Source organism: Taudactylus pleione, unplaced genomic scaffold, assembly GCF_031769625.1.
Source record: "Taudactylus pleione unplaced genomic scaffold, aTauple2 ptg000494l, whole genome shotgun sequence".
NCBI classification, from domain to species: Eukaryota; Metazoa; Chordata; class Amphibia; order Anura; family Myobatrachidae; genus Taudactylus; species Taudactylus pleione.
Window position 1 is genome coordinate 352,412 of NW_028284896.1, and position 16,528 is coordinate 368,939.

At 48.5% G+C, this 16,528-nt stretch overlaps 1 protein-coding gene across 3 annotated transcripts in view; it reads right to left on the reverse strand.

Moving 5' to 3' along the window:
• The window catches only part of FLT3LG (fms related receptor tyrosine kinase 3 ligand), a 176,480-nt gene that overhangs the window by 33,526 nt on the left and 126,426 nt on the right, over nucleotides 1–16,528 (reverse strand). For 2 of the 3 annotated variants that reach the window (XM_088449722.1, XM_088449721.1), the window contains exon 2: nucleotides 3,800–3,888. In XM_088449722.1, the coding sequence (XP_088305848.1) occupies nucleotides 3,800–3,832 (33 nt within the window). In that variant the 5' untranslated portion in view covers nucleotides 3,833–3,888. Of the gene's footprint in view, nucleotides 1–3,799; nucleotides 3,889–12,310; nucleotides 12,394–16,528 lie in introns of those variants that run through there. The other variant, XM_088449723.1, reaches the window with a different exon arrangement.

Genomic DNA, 16,528 nt, shown 5'->3' on the forward strand with positions numbered 1-16,528 from the left:
GGTCCTGGTTCTGGAAATATAGGGGACAAAAAATGAGTAGGGTTCCCCTGTATGTTCCAGAACCAGCACTGGACTTTTTCTAGCGGGGGGCTGATGCCACAGCCAGGGGAGCCCTTTCACCGGGCCCCCCAGCCGCAGCATCAACCCTGACCGCTAGTCAGCCCAGGCCGGGGATCCCTGGAGAGCTGGGGACCCCCCCAATAAAGGGGTCACCCTCTCCAGGGCACCCCAGGCCCAGGCTGATAGCCCGGGGCTATCCCCGCCACCCCCGGTGGCGGTGGGTGGCGGGTTGATTGTGTGGTGTGGTGTAAATAAAGAATATCAAACATTGTCTTTACAAGTAGAACTGCAAGTCCCAGCTAGCCTGCCCCGCATGCTGGTACTTGGAGAACCACAAGTACCAGCATGCAGGGCATTAAGGGCCCACTAGTACCTGTAGTTCACCTGTAAAAAAAATGTTTAAAAAAACACAGGACACACACACCGTGACAGTATAAGTTTATTAAACATACATACACACACACACACACACATGTACACATACTCACCTATGTAACCTGTAGCATCGGTCCACTTGTCCGGTAAAGTATCCCTAGGGGACCTGTGAAAAAAAACATACTCACCATCTCCTATGCGAGGTTCTGTCCTCTTCGTTCCAAAGTAGGCATCCCCGGACTTGGCAAAAAAAAAAAAACGAAAACGCGATCCACGAACTTAGTACCGTTCTATAGAACGGTACTTCCCGAATGAGAGCTTAGCGGCGGGGTATCACCATGGAAACCCCGCTGCTAAGCGTTCATTGGCTGAGAGAGGTCATCTCCCGTCTCTCAGCCAATGAACGGCTCCCTCCATTGTAGTCAATGGTGGGAACCGCAGGGTAAACTTTAATAACCTTGCGGCTCCCAGCATTGACTACAATGGAGGGAGCCGTTCATTGGCTGAGAGAGACGGGAGATGGCCTCTCTCAGCCAATGAACGCTTAGCAGCGGGGTTTCCATGGTGATACCCCGCCGCTAAGCTCTCATTCGGGAAGTACCGTTCTATAGAACGGTACTAAGTTCGTGGATCGCGTTTTCGTTTTTTTTTTTTGCCAAGTCCGGGGATGCCTACTTTGGAACGAAGAGGACAGAACCTCGCATAGGAGATGGTGAGTATGTTTTTTTTCACAGGTCCCCTATGGATACTTTACCGGACAAGTGGACCGATGCTACAGGTTACATAGGTGAGTATGTGTACATGTGTGTGTGTGTGTGTGTGTGTATGTATGTTTAATAAACTTATACTGTCACGGTGTGTGTGTCCTGTGTTTTTTTAAACATTTTTTTTACAGGTGAACTACAGGTACTAGTGGGCCCTTAATGCCCTGCATGCTGGTACTTGTGGTTCTCCAAGTACCAGCATGCGGGGCAGGCTTGCTGGGACTTGCAGTTCTACTTGTAAAGACAATGTTTGATATTCTTTATTTACACCACACCACACAATCAACCCGCCACCCACCGCCACCAGGGGTGGCGGGGATAGCCCCGGGCTATCAGCATGGGCCTGGGGAGCCCTGGAGAGGGTGACCCCTTTATTGGGGGGGTCCCCAGCTCTCCAGGGATCCCCGGCCTGGGCTGACTAGCGGTCAGGGCTGATGCTGCGGCTGGGGGGCCCGGTGAAAGGGCTCCCCTGGCTGTGGCATCAGCCCCCCGCTAGAAAAAGTCCAGTGCTGGTTCTGGAACATACAGGGGAACCCTACTCATTTTTTTCCCCTGTATTTCCAGAACCAGGACCGGATCAGAGCCCAGAGCTGGTTGCGCAGAATACGGGGGACCCCTACGTCGTTTGTCCCCCGTATTTTGGCAACCAGCTCTGGTTCTGACTAGCCCGGTGCTGGTTGTGTTTAAGTACAGGGGACCCCTATGTCGTTTGTCCCCTGTATTTAAGCACACCCAGCACTGGGTCACTAATGCCCGGGGCTGGTTGCTCTTTTTGGGGGGGGGGGCACGCCATTTTTTTCTCTTTTTACACAGGTTTTTTTTTTTTTTTTTTACCACAGCAGCACAGACGGGTCTCACGGACCCGTTAGTGCTCTGTGTCAATGACACAGATGCAAGTAGCACGGATCTCCTGGTCCGTGCGTGCATCTGTGTCATTGAAATACACAGAAGCACAGACGGGTCTCACTGACCCATCTGTGCTCTGTGTCACTGTCAATCACACAGATGCATGTAGCACGGATCTCACGAGTCCGTGCTACATGCAAATGAGCACCATAATGCTGATTGGCTGAGAGCCGTGACAGACGGCTCTGTCAGCCAATCAGCACTTTGCCCATTAAAGGCAAAGGCATTTTTTTTAAAATGGCCGCTCGAGGCAAAACCTCGAGATCCGACAGCAGATCTCGAGGTTTTGCCTCGGGAGAGGGATCCGGGGCAGACAGGGAGATCCGAGCTTGGGCTCGGATCGCCCCGGATCCCCGAAGTTCGGGTGGGTTCGGTTCTCAGGGAACCGAACCCGCTCATCCCTAGTTAGGATTAGGCACCAAGGGGACGGTTAGGGTTAGGTTGAAGATAGGGTTAGAAAACAAACAAAAAAATGTGTCAAACATTTTCATGTCGACCCTTTGACCCTGTCGTCCATTTGTACCTGTCGACTTTCTTACATGTCTACCTTTAGTGTGTCGACCTATTGGCCCTGTCGAAATTTTGTCCCTGTCGACCTATTGCCTGTCTAACATCTGGTGTCTATCTAGACATTGTCTACTTTTTTACTGTAGCTCTATCAATCCATAACCGCTTATTGACCTGCCTAGGGACAGTGTTAGCCATAGCACGCCACAAATAGCACCTGAAAGTGGCCAGCGCTGGTTGAACCTTTATTTTTGACCCATTCCGTTCTGGCATGTGTGAGTTCTCTTAAACTTTGCATCGGTCCCTGCACACATTTGCTAGTTCAGGTAAAAAAATATATATCTAGGTGGCGTTAGCCTTTATTATTATTGTTTATGCATATCCTGTGTCTAGTAAACCAAAGAGATTTGGAGTGGGGCAATTAAAGCTCATAACAATGATTACAGTATGCAGTCAGCAAGTCAACAATGATTATACAGAGAGTCCTAATGTCGACACAAAAATGTAAAATTTTACCATGTGGACTCTGGTTCAATGTTGACCACGTAAATGCATCATTGTGGCCACGCCCCTTCTTCACAATGCTGAACTTAATGACATTGCGAAGCAGGGGGCAGGGCCGTGATTACGCCATTCAGCGCGAATTGTGTCACCGGCCAGTCCTGCTGCGGGGGGAGGGTTCAGGGTTATGCGGGGGGGTTGCAGAGGGGTGACGGCGGCCAGGAGATTGGCCTACTTTTCCGGGAGTCCAGGAGCGCAACCCGATATTCGGGAGACTCCCGGCCATCCCTGGGAGAGTAGGCATGTATGTAATGTAGACAATACAAATGTTAGGGTTAGCGTCGACATGGTATAATGAATATGTCGACATGTAGTCTGTCGAAATGTGTTACTAAATAATTTAGTCAACAGTGTGAATGTCGATATTTTGACTGTCAACAAATCATACTGAACCCATGATTACAGGATACAATTCAAGAATACAGTATTGTGCTGTACATGTTAATTAATACATCGTTCGTTCTGTATTATATATAGAGAACTATCATACATATGTGGCTATTGCAAGATATCTCAGTTTTAAGCAAACAATAATGATACAAATGATAGCAGATCAGATCCTTAGCATTTATATAATTACCCTCTGTATTGTCTACATTTCATCCCCAATTAAGTTCCAAACTCACATTTATGGTCCTTGGATTACAGCAATTAATCATCTCCTCATGTTGAAGTGAGGGGCAGGGGGAGAGAAAGGAGGCCGTGATCTCAGCTCCTGTAAGAGGGAAAACAAAATCAAAATGTTAATAACTACAAGAGTGATGATCAAGAAAAAAAAATCTATACCATATTTATATTATAGAACAAATTCTGAGCAAACTCCCCCCCAGCACTATGCTGCAGAATGAGCTTCCTGCACCAAACATGTAGAACGTCAGTCATTCTGGTGAGCAAGGGGGAAATGTATCAAGTTCTGTAGATACAGTAGATAAAGAGAAGTTGCCAAGAGCAGCCAATCAGCTTCTGTCATTCATCTAACACAGTCTTTTAAATAGCAGTTAGAAGGTGATTGGTTGGCTTGAAACATCTCCCCTCAATATTCAATACACAAAACATTTTAGTAAAAAATATACAATGGCTGATATACAATATATTGAGCCTTCTATTGAGTCATATTGAGACCCTATAGAGCCCTACATACTGGCTGTTTAGCCGCCGGTTCAAATCCCGACAGCGGATCCCAAGTGGGGCAGGTTTTATCAGACTAAGAGCCGTATTCAATTAGTTTTGCACCCACAATACTTTTTCGCATGCCGGAATTTTCGCCTACATCGCGTGTTTTGCATTCGGAAAAGTATCAGGCACGATCCCGCTATTTGCCGTACTCAATTAGAAAGGACGCGAAAACGGCATCCGGCGAAACAGAAACAGGCGAAAAGTCCTGACAAAAATGGGAAACTCAGCCTGACACCCCCCAAAAGAAGCACTAACATTGGGGATCACTATAGATGCCCCAGATTAGCCCTAATGAAGGTATTTGGGGTACTTAAGTTGTGACAATTGTTGCCAATTAGCACATTAACACAAGTGGTGAAGAATAGCATTAAGCAGTTTTTTTTTGGTGAAAATAACAACTCCCTAAAGTTGCTAAAGTGAAGTTTAAAATCATGTAAAAAATCCACCTGCCGCAAGCACCTGTAATCAAAAAAACACCTGCCTTATACTTGGGGTCCCCCCAGAAGTCTATTTCGCTAGTTTTTAAGTTTGTCCCCCAACTTTGATCTTTTCGCCCCCAAAATGAAAGTACTTTTTTGGGGTGTTCTAAAGTATTTTTTATTTTTTGGCAGAGTTTTTCTTTGATGGACTGGGTGCAGGGGGGTTTCCCGAAGTTTGCACCCCAAAACCACAATTCTGCACTTTTTTCCGCCTGCCATTCATAGGTGAAACGTTTCTGCCGATTACATTGCATTGACTTTTCGCGTACGCGAAAAGTCTTTGGAATTGAATACTTTCCGCCTGGCAAAATGACGTCATCCACGATATTTTTTTGCGGATTCAGACTTTTCGCTTCTAATTGAATACGGTCCTAAATAGGGGCTTTATAGAGCTTCCCTGCGCTTTGAAAAATAGAAAAAAGGGGATTTGTAGCAAGACCTGGCTCCAGGGGCGGATTGGGCCACCGGGGCACCGGGCTGGTTCCCGCTGGGCCGGTCCATACAGTGGGCGGATCTTGCCCACCCTCAACTGCTGCCGCGATCGGAGGTTAGCTCCAATCGGACAGCTGTACAGTTTCTGCGCATGCGCAGTAGCTTACTGAAAAAAAAGTCAAAATGGCTTACGGGGGAGCTGCTGCCAGCCGCAGCAGCTCCTCCCACAAACCTTTGCGGAGCCTGTCAGTCACTACTGACGGCTCCGCCTCCAGCACCTCTGCTGCCTGGCCCCTCTTCTCCGTGCATGCTGCAACAGTAGGCAGCCGCACAGTGATGCCGGCCACAGCCCACACAGTCCACAGACATTCAGCACCGCGGGTCGCCAAACCGAGGAGTAGCAGCAGCAGGTAAGTGGTGTTGGCGGCGGCAGGAGGGAGGGGGAGCGGGGAGGTTAGACCTGATGACACAGGGCTGGGGAGGGGGATGCCACACACTGGAACTGGGGAATGTGGCTGAGACTGCCACACTGGTGCTGGGGAATGTGGCTGAGACTGCCACACTGGGGCTGGGGAATGTGGCTGAGACTGCCACACTGGGGCTGGGGGAATGGGACTGAGACTGCCACACTGGTGCTGGGGGAATGTGGCTGAGACTGCCACACTGGTGCTGGGGAATGTGGCAGAGACTGCCACACTGGTGCTGGGGAATGTGGCTGAGACTGCCACACTGGTGCTGGGGAATGTGGCTGAGACTGCCACACTGGTGCTGGGGAATGTGGCTGAGACTGCCACACTGGGGCTGGGGAATGTGGCTGAGACTGCCACACTGGGGCTGGAGAATGTGGCAGAGACTTCCACACTGGGGCTGGGGGAATGTGGCTGAGCCTGCCACACTGGGGCTGGGGAATGTGGCAGAGACTTCCACACTGGTGCTGGAGAAGGTGGCTGAGACTGCCACACTGGTGCTGGGGAATGTGGCTGAAACTGCCACACTGGTGCTGGGGAATGTGGCTGAGACTGCCACACTGGTGCTGGGGAATGTGGCTGAGACTGCCACACTGGTGCTGGGGAATGTGGCAGAGACTGCCACACTGGGGCTGGGGGAATGTGGCTCAGACTGCCACACTGGTGCTGGAATGTGGCTCAGACTGCCACACTGGTGCTGGAATGTGGCTGAGACTGCCACACTGGTGCTGGGGAATGTGGCTGAGAATGCCACACTGGTGCTGGGGAATGTGGCAGAGACTTCCACACTGGGGCTGGGGGAATGTGGCTGAGACTGCCACACTGGGGCTGGGGGAATGTGGCTGAGACTGCCACACTGGGGCTGGGGAATGTGGCAGAGACTTCCACACTGGTGCTGGGGAATGTGGCTGAGACTGCCACACTGGTGCTGGGGAATGTGGCTGAGACTGCCACACTGGTGCAGGGGAAATGTGGCTCAGACTGCCACACTGGTGCTGGGGAATGTGGCTGAGACTGCCACACTGGTGCTGGGGAATGTTGCTGAGACTGCCACACTGGTGCTGGGGAATGTAGCTGAGACTGCCACACTGGTGCTGGGGAATGTGGCAGAGACTGCCACACTGGGGCTGGGGGAATGTGGCTCAGACTGCCACACTGGTGCTGGGGAATGTGGCTGAGACTGCCACACTGGTGCTGGGGAATGTGGCAGAGACTTCCACACTGGGGCTGGGGGAATGTGGCTGAGACTGCCACACTGGGGCTGGGGGAATGTGGCTGAGACTGCCACACTGGTGCTGGGAATGTGGCAGAGACTGCCACACTGGTGCTGGGGAATGTGGCAGAGACTTCCACACTGGGGCTGGGGGAATGTGGCAGAAACTTCCACATTGGGGCTGGGGGAATGGGACTGAGAGACACTGGGCCTGGGGATGGAGAGACACAGGGGACCCGGAGTATGGAGAGAATCATAACGGGGTCCTGGAGAGATACATAATGGGGTCTGGAGAGAGACATAAGGGAGCCTGCAGAGAGGCTCTGGAGATGAAGCGACAGGTAGTCTGGAGAGCCACGGTGGGCCTGGAGAAGCACAGGGGGGCCTGGGGATGGAGATGTAGGGGGGTCTGCAGTAACACAGGGAGGCCTGGGGATGGAGACATAGGGGGGTCTGCAGTAACACGGGGGGCCTGGAGAGAGTCAGAAATTGTTTAATCAGGGAAATTCACATTTTGCCCTGCACAAAAATGTCTATTACTAAACATTATCTGCTTATGATGGTGACATTGGTTATATTTCTACATAAACAGGCATCTTCCAGACAGTGTGATCTCCTACATGAATAGTGAATACCGGCTGAAGACGCTGTGCAGCGAGGCTCAAATTCTTTCAAACCTACTGACCTGTACCCAGCGCTGGTCTGACCATTAAGCATGTCACACGGGCATGTAGGGCACCAGGCACCCTGAGTGGTGCAGACTCGAGTATAAAATCCCACCCGTCCGTCTTAGCTCTGGCTCTGGAGAGGGAAGGGAAAGGGAAAGTGGAGGGAGGCGCCCGAAAAATGTGCAGCTTCCCATCGATAATCAGGTATGTCCATCCCTGCCTGTACCTAGTACAGAGGGATGGGGCCCCCCAAAAGAGTATACTGCCCTCTTCCACAGACCCCACCCCCTCAACAGCCGTCCCCATTAGGGCTGCATCCATAAATTTCCCGGGCTGGTTTTCCATCCCAATCCTCCCCTGCCTGGCTCAGATACTGTCCCTTTTGTTGGTGTACAAAATACTTGTGATTTACATTTTAGCAAATTAGGCAATAAAATAATTGTAATTTATTAAAATACACATGAGTGTCTGTTTGAGCACTGTGGCCGCTTGTGGGCGCCACATCATAGGGGGACCACTGACAGGCGCTGACCGCCAGCTTTAGGACCCGGCCAGGCTTAAGCTCTGCCACCCCAGTGATGTAGATGGAAGTCACTGGGAGTGCTTGATAGTGGCACAAGCCACTGGAGAGGCAGTGACGCAAGCTAGCCACACCTCCATGGGGGCGCCTGGCAGAGCAGCAGACTTAATTGCATTCTGGTCATGCGGCTTTGTGTATGATGTCAGGTCCTGAGTCTATAAAGACTCAGGTTCCCAGTGTTCAATAGGAGTCACCACGGCCATTATGCTGGGACTCAAAATGCTGACCCCCGGCTTCCCGACTGTCAAATCCCGGCAGGATACTAATGACAGACGTTGAAATCCAGACGTAGGTATAATGACAGCATACCAAACAAAGGTAAGCCGGGCAGCGGGCACGGACAGCCGGGGGGGCGGGGGGGAGGGTTAGGTTAGGGGCTCCCGGGGTGGACTTAGGGTTAGGCACCCCCCAGGAGTGTTACGCTAGGGGAAGGGGGGGTTAGGGTTAGGCACTTAGGGGGGTTAGGGTTAGGCACTAGGGGGGAGGTTAGGGTTAGGCACCCCTAAGGGAGGGTTAGGGAAAGGGGGGGAGTAGGGTTAGTTATACTTACCATATTCCCCTGTCAAGATATTCACTCCTAACGGTATTCCGGCGTCAGGATTTTAACCTCCGGCCATAGGGCCGGCGGTCATTCATACTGATTCCGTTAAAGAAGGGAACTGCCCTAATTAGGACAACTATCATAGATATGCTGAATAAGAAATGATAAAAATAAAGTTGTGTGGTGTCACTGTCCTTATGCATGCAATATCTGATTGCTCCCTCCTTAGTGCTACTTCCAGAATGCATTCTGGGAAGACAATGGTGAAAGTATGGGGCCACAGAGGGGGGGATTGGTGGTATGGGTGGTATACTGTGGACTGAAGGAGTAGGGGGGCTGTGCAGGCACTTTTGGTGTCACCCCCTCAGATGTGGCATCTAGGTGTTTGCATGTAGGATAAATGTGCAGTGGAGACTATTCAGAGCTGAGCGAGTGCAGAAATCCATCATATTTCAGACTGATCGCTGGCACCAAGGACAGGGCCGATGCAAGTCTACACAGATAGTAATGGCGGTTAGTTTCACATGCACATGGATGGCGCGGTGCAGCCGCAAAGGTGGGATATTCGCATTTATTTCTGGGCACGCAATGCCGACACAGACTGTGCACAACTCTGAATCCTCCTCTCTCCACATGTTATCACGTTCCTTCATCCCTTCCCCCACATGGATTCACACAATGAGAAATGGATTCCAATACAAAGAACAATGAAGATGAACTAATTCTGTAGGTCAGTTGGTTACAAATTGGTTGTCGCCAGACATGGGCACCAAGAGGGGGAGGGGGGGAGCGGGTACTATTTACCTGGGCCCCGGCCTGTTGGAGGGGCCCGGGTCCTGCAGCCTGCCCCCTTCCCTCGCCACCGCTACTTACTGTAGTTCGGACAGGGAAAGAGGGGACTGGCTGCTGCTGCCTTACTCCCCAGCCCAGTACACATGCAGCGCTGTCTGCTGGGTTAGGGAAAGAGGTGCAGCAGCAGTCAGTCCTCTCTCTCCCGGCATTTGCGCCCCCACCCCCAGACACAGGTGCCACCTGTGCGGTGCGCTTTTTTATCTATTATAAGGAGGGGGTCTGGACAAACAGAAGCACAACCCTGGCCACCACCACACAGCTGAGCCCAAGGGTGACAGGTAAGCACAATTTACTTCATTATTGCTGAATTTCTCAATAAGAAACTTTTGGCCTAGGGGCGCTGTGACAAAACTGATGATACTATACGGCGCCATGCTTGAAAAAAGTTTACGTTGGAACGCCTGCGTTTGTCCAGCCACCCCCCTACCCGCCCACAAAACGGGGCGAGCTGTCACTCAACATCGACAGCTGCCCCGTCTTGTTGCGAGCCCCGTAGCGACTGAACTTCACTCGCTCAGCGGGGTTCGCGCTCCATTATAAGGACATGTGATTTAGCATATAGGGAGATTTGTGATATCCTGCAGCCCCTAGCTAAAATACACTACTGGTAAATAGTGATACATTGTTTAACTTAAGTCAAAGCAGAAAGGGTATGGTAATCTTTGGGTTAAACTTGAAACTATCTTGGTGAACGCTGAACTAGAAAAATTAGTTAATAGCTTTTAAATTGTCAATAGAATATTTGCTTCGCTATTAGCTCACTAGTGCGATAAGCACATACTTTTACAATCATAATTACTACTACAACCTGTGCAATCAGTGACTATATTATTCCACACCTGCACTTTATTATACACTAATCTGTACTCTTTATAGAATATATAATTTTTTACTTACATCCTTTCCACACATTTCCTTTACTACTTAGACCACGCTCACATACAGCTGTCACATAGCATTACCACAACAGAGTATGTGTCTCTGGTGTGCAAACATAATGTCGACATCAGAACGTCAACTGCTATTATGTCAACATGGTCTGACATATCAACATCTAGAAAGTGTCAATATTGAAAAAATGCTGACATAGTCAAAATGCCGACAACACCATTAGGGTTAGGGTTAGTCGTACATTAAAAATAAAATGTTAACATTGTGAGCGTGTCGACATTTCATCGAGTCGACATGTTGTCTGATAATGTTATCTGCATGTTGGCAGGCATTCTCAAACCGATAATTTAACTGACGACATACCAAACCCTATCTACTCTGTACATACTATAGATAAATGGATCAGCAAGTATAGAAAGAAAGGGCTATGTGAAACCAGTGCACCGCTTTCAGATTATAACCTGTTCTTTTTCTCCTCGCTGTTTATAAGGTCTACAGTATTTCCCAGGCTACCTAGGTAGCAGCTCCCAATCTGATATGCATTTAGGAGTCAATCAAATTAGGTGCGAGTTACGAGTTGTGAGTCGCTGTTCTCTCAGCAAATTCGCATTGCAAATTTATTTTACAATCCAATTAGAAACTCGCATTGAACCAGTCAGAGTAAACACATATATGTCCTCGCACCTCCCTGGTTGTGAAAGACGGCAGGGTCAATCTTTATTTTAAGGTTAAAATGTCGGGACACCATGCAGAACCAATTGGAAACCTCTCCTAATGACTAATTAGGCAATTGGAAGTTTCCAATTAGCTTAATTAGTCCAATAATGGCATACCATTTTCTGGGAGTTTAAAAAACAATGGCCTCAAATTTCCCCAAAAATCTACTTTTTTGCTGCTTCACGCACCCCAAATTTAGAGTATTTATTTTATATATTTTTTTAAATAATTGTTTTTGTTTAATTTTCTTAACATTTTTATAAAATCACCTCATAGTACCCCCAAAGCATATTTTAAAAAAAAAAATCTCTTTTTTCATATGAAAGTAAACAAAAAAGTTTGCTTTTTATAATTTTTTTACTTTTTTTATTTAAACAAAATGCACAAATCAGCTATTTAACACTATTGAAAAGCTCTAGTACTTCCTTATGCCCACTAACATCCTCCTGTATGATTCTGCAAACTAATATGTCACTTTTTCAGGGTCCAGGATGGTCACCCCACCTTTTTAATGCACAACTCTCACATCACATTTAGCAGACAATTCGCAAACCCCCGCTGCGAGTACCGCAAATAGGCATTTTTAATTGAATTATAGAATTCCCGGGTGTGCGCATTCGTTCATTAAACAAACTCGCAACACGCACCTAATTGTATTCACCCCTTTGAGGGAGAAGACTGTCTATAATTAGGATAGCATCACACAAGTACGGATGGTCTATCCTTTGTAACATATTATAGGTAAACCATAATCACAGTCACAGCGGCAGTACGTTTATACATGTTCGGCATTATTAGACAATAGTATTTACCAGGCAATAATATTAGAAATTAAGTTTTGTAACAATATATTTCTTTGAGTCAAGTAAGTGTAGATGTAACTGGTGGAATCCAGGGGCAAGAGAAATAATGTAAGGCCTGTTTCTATGAAAGCTGTTTAATGAATAACTGCAGCAATAGCAAACAATGATTGGTGGTCAGAAGACAGGCTGGGTCAGCATTACCAACTCAGTGCAGCTATACAGACAGGTAGGAAAGATGCAGGAAGGAAAATCAGCTTGTTTGTTTCACAGATTATTTAGTGAGTAATAAGTGAGTGAACTCTGAATCCTGGTACCTACCGATATCAGCGTGAGTGAACTAGGGGTGTGCACCGGCCACTTTTCGTGTTTTGTGTTTTGGTTTTGGATCTGGATCTTTCTTCGTGTTTTGGATCTGGATTGGTTTTGCCAAAACCACCCTTCCGTGTTTTGGGTTCTGGGTTTTGTGTTTTGGATCTGTATTTTTTTTTAAAAAAGCATAAAACAGCTAAAATCACAGAATTTGTAGGTTTTTCTGCTCCTATGCTATTATTAACCTCAATAACCTTAATTTCCACTCATTTCCAGTCTATTCTGAACACCTCACACCTCACAATAGTGTTTTTATGTCCAAAACGTTGCACCGAGGTAGCTGGATGACTATGCTAAGCGACACGAGTGGGCGGCACAAACACGTGACCCATCTAGGCGTGAAACTGCAGTGGCAGACAGGATGGCAGTTTGAAAAACTAGGCCCCAAACTGTACATAATGCAAAGAAAAAAAAGAGGTGCAAGATGGAATTGTCCTTGGGCCCTCCCACCCACCCTTATGTTGTATAAACAGGACATGCACACTTTAACAAACCAATCATTTCAGCGCCAGGGTCTGCCACACAACTGTGGCTGAAATGATTGGTTCGTTTGGGCCCCCACAAAACAAGCTGGCAATTAATGTGTCCCTGCACAAACTGGCTCTATGGAGGCAAGATGTCATCCTCATCCTCCTCATCCACCGATTCCTCACCCTCTTCAGTGTGTACATCCTCATCCTCACAAAGTATTAACTCGTCCCCACTTGAATCCACCACCACAGGTCCCTCTGTACCTTCTGGAGGCTGGTCTCCCTGGAAGAGCTGATAATTCATTTTGATGAACATCATCTTCTCCACATTCTGTGGAAGCAACCTCCTACGCCTTTCGCTGACAAGGTTCCCGGCTGCACTAAACACTCTTTCGGAGTACACACTGGAGAGGGGGCAACTCAGGTAAAATAGAGCCAGTTTGTACAGGGGCCTCCAAATTGCCTCTTTTTCCTGCCAGTACAGGTATGGACTGTCTGCCATGCCTACTTGGATGCTGTCACCGATGTAATCCTCCACCATTCTGTCAATGGTGACAGTATCATATGCAGTGACAGTAGACATGTCAGAAATTGTTGCCAGGTCCTTCAGTCCGGACCAGATGTCCAAACTTGGTCCTGCCTGCCCTGCATCACCGCCAGCGGGTTGCTTAGGATACCTAAGTTTTTTCCTGGCAGCCCCAGTTGCAGGAGAAAATGAAGAAGGAGCCGTTGACGTGTCACGTTCCGCTTCAGCTGACAGTGTGTTCACCAGCAGGTCTTTGCACCTCTGCAGGCTTGTGTCGGCCGGAAAGAGAGACACCACATAGGCTTTAAACCTAGGATCGAGCACGGTGGCCAAAACGTAGTGGTCTGATTTCAACAGATTGACCACCCTGGAATCCTGGCAAAGCGAATGAAGGGCTTCATCCACAAGTCCCACATGCCGAGCGGAATCGCTCCGTCTTAGCTCCTCCTTCACTTTCTCCAGCTGCTTCTGCAAAAGCCTGATGAGGGGAATGACCTGACTCAAGCTGGCAGTGTCTGAACTGACTTCACGTGTGGCAAGTTCGAAGGGCTGGAGAACCTTGCACAACACGGAAATCATTCTCCACTGCGCTTGAGTCAGGTGCATACCCCCTCCTTTGCCTATGTCATAGGTGGATATATAGGCTTGTATGGCCTTTTGCTGCTCCTCCATCCTCTGAAGCATATAGAGGGTTGAGTTCCACCGCGTCACAACCTCTTGCTTCAGGTGATGGCGGGGCAGGTTCAAGAGTGTTTGCTGGTGCTCCAGTCTTCGGCACGCAGTTGCTGAATGGCGAAAGTGGCCAGAAATTTTTCGGGCCACCCAAAGCGTCTCCTGCACGCCCCTGTCGCTTTTCAGAAAATTCTGCACCACCAAGTTTATTGTGTGAGCAAAACATGGGACGTGCTGGAATTTGCCCAGATGTAATGCCCGCACAATATTGGTGGCGTTGTCAGATATCACAAATCCCCAGGAGAGTCTAAGTGGGGTAAGCCACTGGGCGATGATTTCCCTCAGTTTCTCTAAGAGGTTGTCGGCGGTGTGCCTCTTACTGAAACCGGTGATACACAGCGTAGCCTGCCTTGTAACGAGCTGGCATTTCTGAGATGCTGCTACTGGTGACGCTGCTGCTGCGTAAGGTGATACATCTACCCAGTGGGCTGTCACAGTCATATAGTCCTTAGTCTGCCCTGTTCCACTTGTCCACATGTCCGTGGTTAAGTGGACATTGTGTACAACGGCATTTTTCAGGACACTGAGGACACTTTTTCTGACGTTTCTGTACAGTCTCGGTATCGCCTGCCTAGTGAAGTGGAATCTAGACGGGATTTGGAACCGGGGACACACTACCTCCATCAATTGTCTAAATCCCACTGCACTAATGGCGGATACCGGACGCACGTCTAACACCAACATAGCAGTCAAGGCCTCAGTTATACGTTTTGCTTCAGGATGACTGCTGTCGTACTTCATCCTCCTCGCTAAGGACTGTTGGAGGGTCAATTGTTTAGTAAAAGTAGTGGTGTTCCTACTTCCTCTCTGGGATGATGAACGACTCCCAGCAGCAGCAACAGCAGCAGCGGCAGCAGTAGGCGTAGCAATGCAGGATCCTCCGGAGGAATCCCGGATAGGAGAGTCAGTCATGCCAGTGACATGGCCTGCAGGACTACTTCCGATCCTAACTAAGGAGGAAATTGACGAGGAGGGAGTTGACGGTGTGGTTTGCAGGCGCTTGGATACAACAGGACAACGGGATTTAGGTGTCCCTGGACTGCTTACGGTCTTAGCCAAAGTTTCTGAACTTGACAGTAACTTTTTATGAACGCGCTGCAGGTGCCGTATAAGGGAGGATGTTCCTAGGTGGTTGACGTCCCTACCCCTACTTATTTCACCTTTACATATGGTACATATGGCAAGACAGTTGTTGTCCGGATTTGGATAGAAATATTGCCAGACCAAAGAGGTGGAATGTTTGGTCTTCTGCCCAGGCATGACCGTGATGGGCTTTTTCATCCCACGGACAACAACTGTCTCCCCCGGAGCCTGATTTAAACAAACCACATCACCATCAGAATCCTCCTCGCCAACTTCCTCCTCAGCGCCAGCTACACCAGTATCCTCATCCTGTTGTACTTCAACAGTGACATCTTCAATTTGCATATCAGCAAGTGGACTGTGGGTGCTCCTTTCAGCACTTGCAGGGGGCGTGCAAATGGTGGAAAGAGCCACCTCTTCCCGTCCAGTGCTGGGAAGGTCAGGCATCGCAACCACCACCACACTTGGATTCTCCTTGGGGATTTGTGATATCTTCTTAGAAAGCACAGTTCTTCGCTGTGCTTTTGCCAGCTTAACTCTTTTGATTTTTTTAGTGGGAGGAGGGCTTCCATCGTCATGTGAAGCTGAACCACTAGTCATGAACATACTAGGGATCGACCTTAGCCGTTCCTTGCCACTCCGTGTCGTAAATGGCATATTGGCAAGTTTACGTTTCTCTTCAGCTGATTTAAATGTCTTTTTCAAGGTCATTTTCCTGAACTTTGCCATTTGGGATTGTATGTGCCCTCTACTATGACATTGGGCATCGGCCTTGGCAGACGACGTTGATGGCATGTTATTGTCTATGTCATGACTAGTGGCAGCAGCTTCAGCACTAGGAGGAAGTGGTTCTTGATCTTTCTCTATTTTATTTTTATCGGAGAAAGTTTGGTCCTCCATTTATGTTATATCGATTTGATATATACGTGCGGCTAAACACAGAAAATAATTTTTTTTTTGGTTTGGACTGGAGTGTACTTTGTGGGTTACAGCACCCTTTAACGGTCAAGCCAGCCGGCCCTTTACTTATGACACAGGCGCACGCTTGGCACTACTTTGTTGATGCACGTGCGGCTACTGCGCACACAATTCACAAACACAGAAAATAATTTTTTTTTTGGTTTGGACTGGAGTGTACTTTCGGGGGTTACAGCACCCTTAACGGTCAAGCCAGCCGGCCCTTTACTTATGACACAGGCGCACGCTTGGCACTACTTTGTTGATGCACGTGCGGCTACTGCGCACACAATTCACAAACACAGAAAATAATTTTTTTTTGGTTTGGACTGGAGTGTACTTTCGGGGGTTACAGCACCCTTTAACGGTCAAGCCAGCCGGCCCTTTACTTATGACACA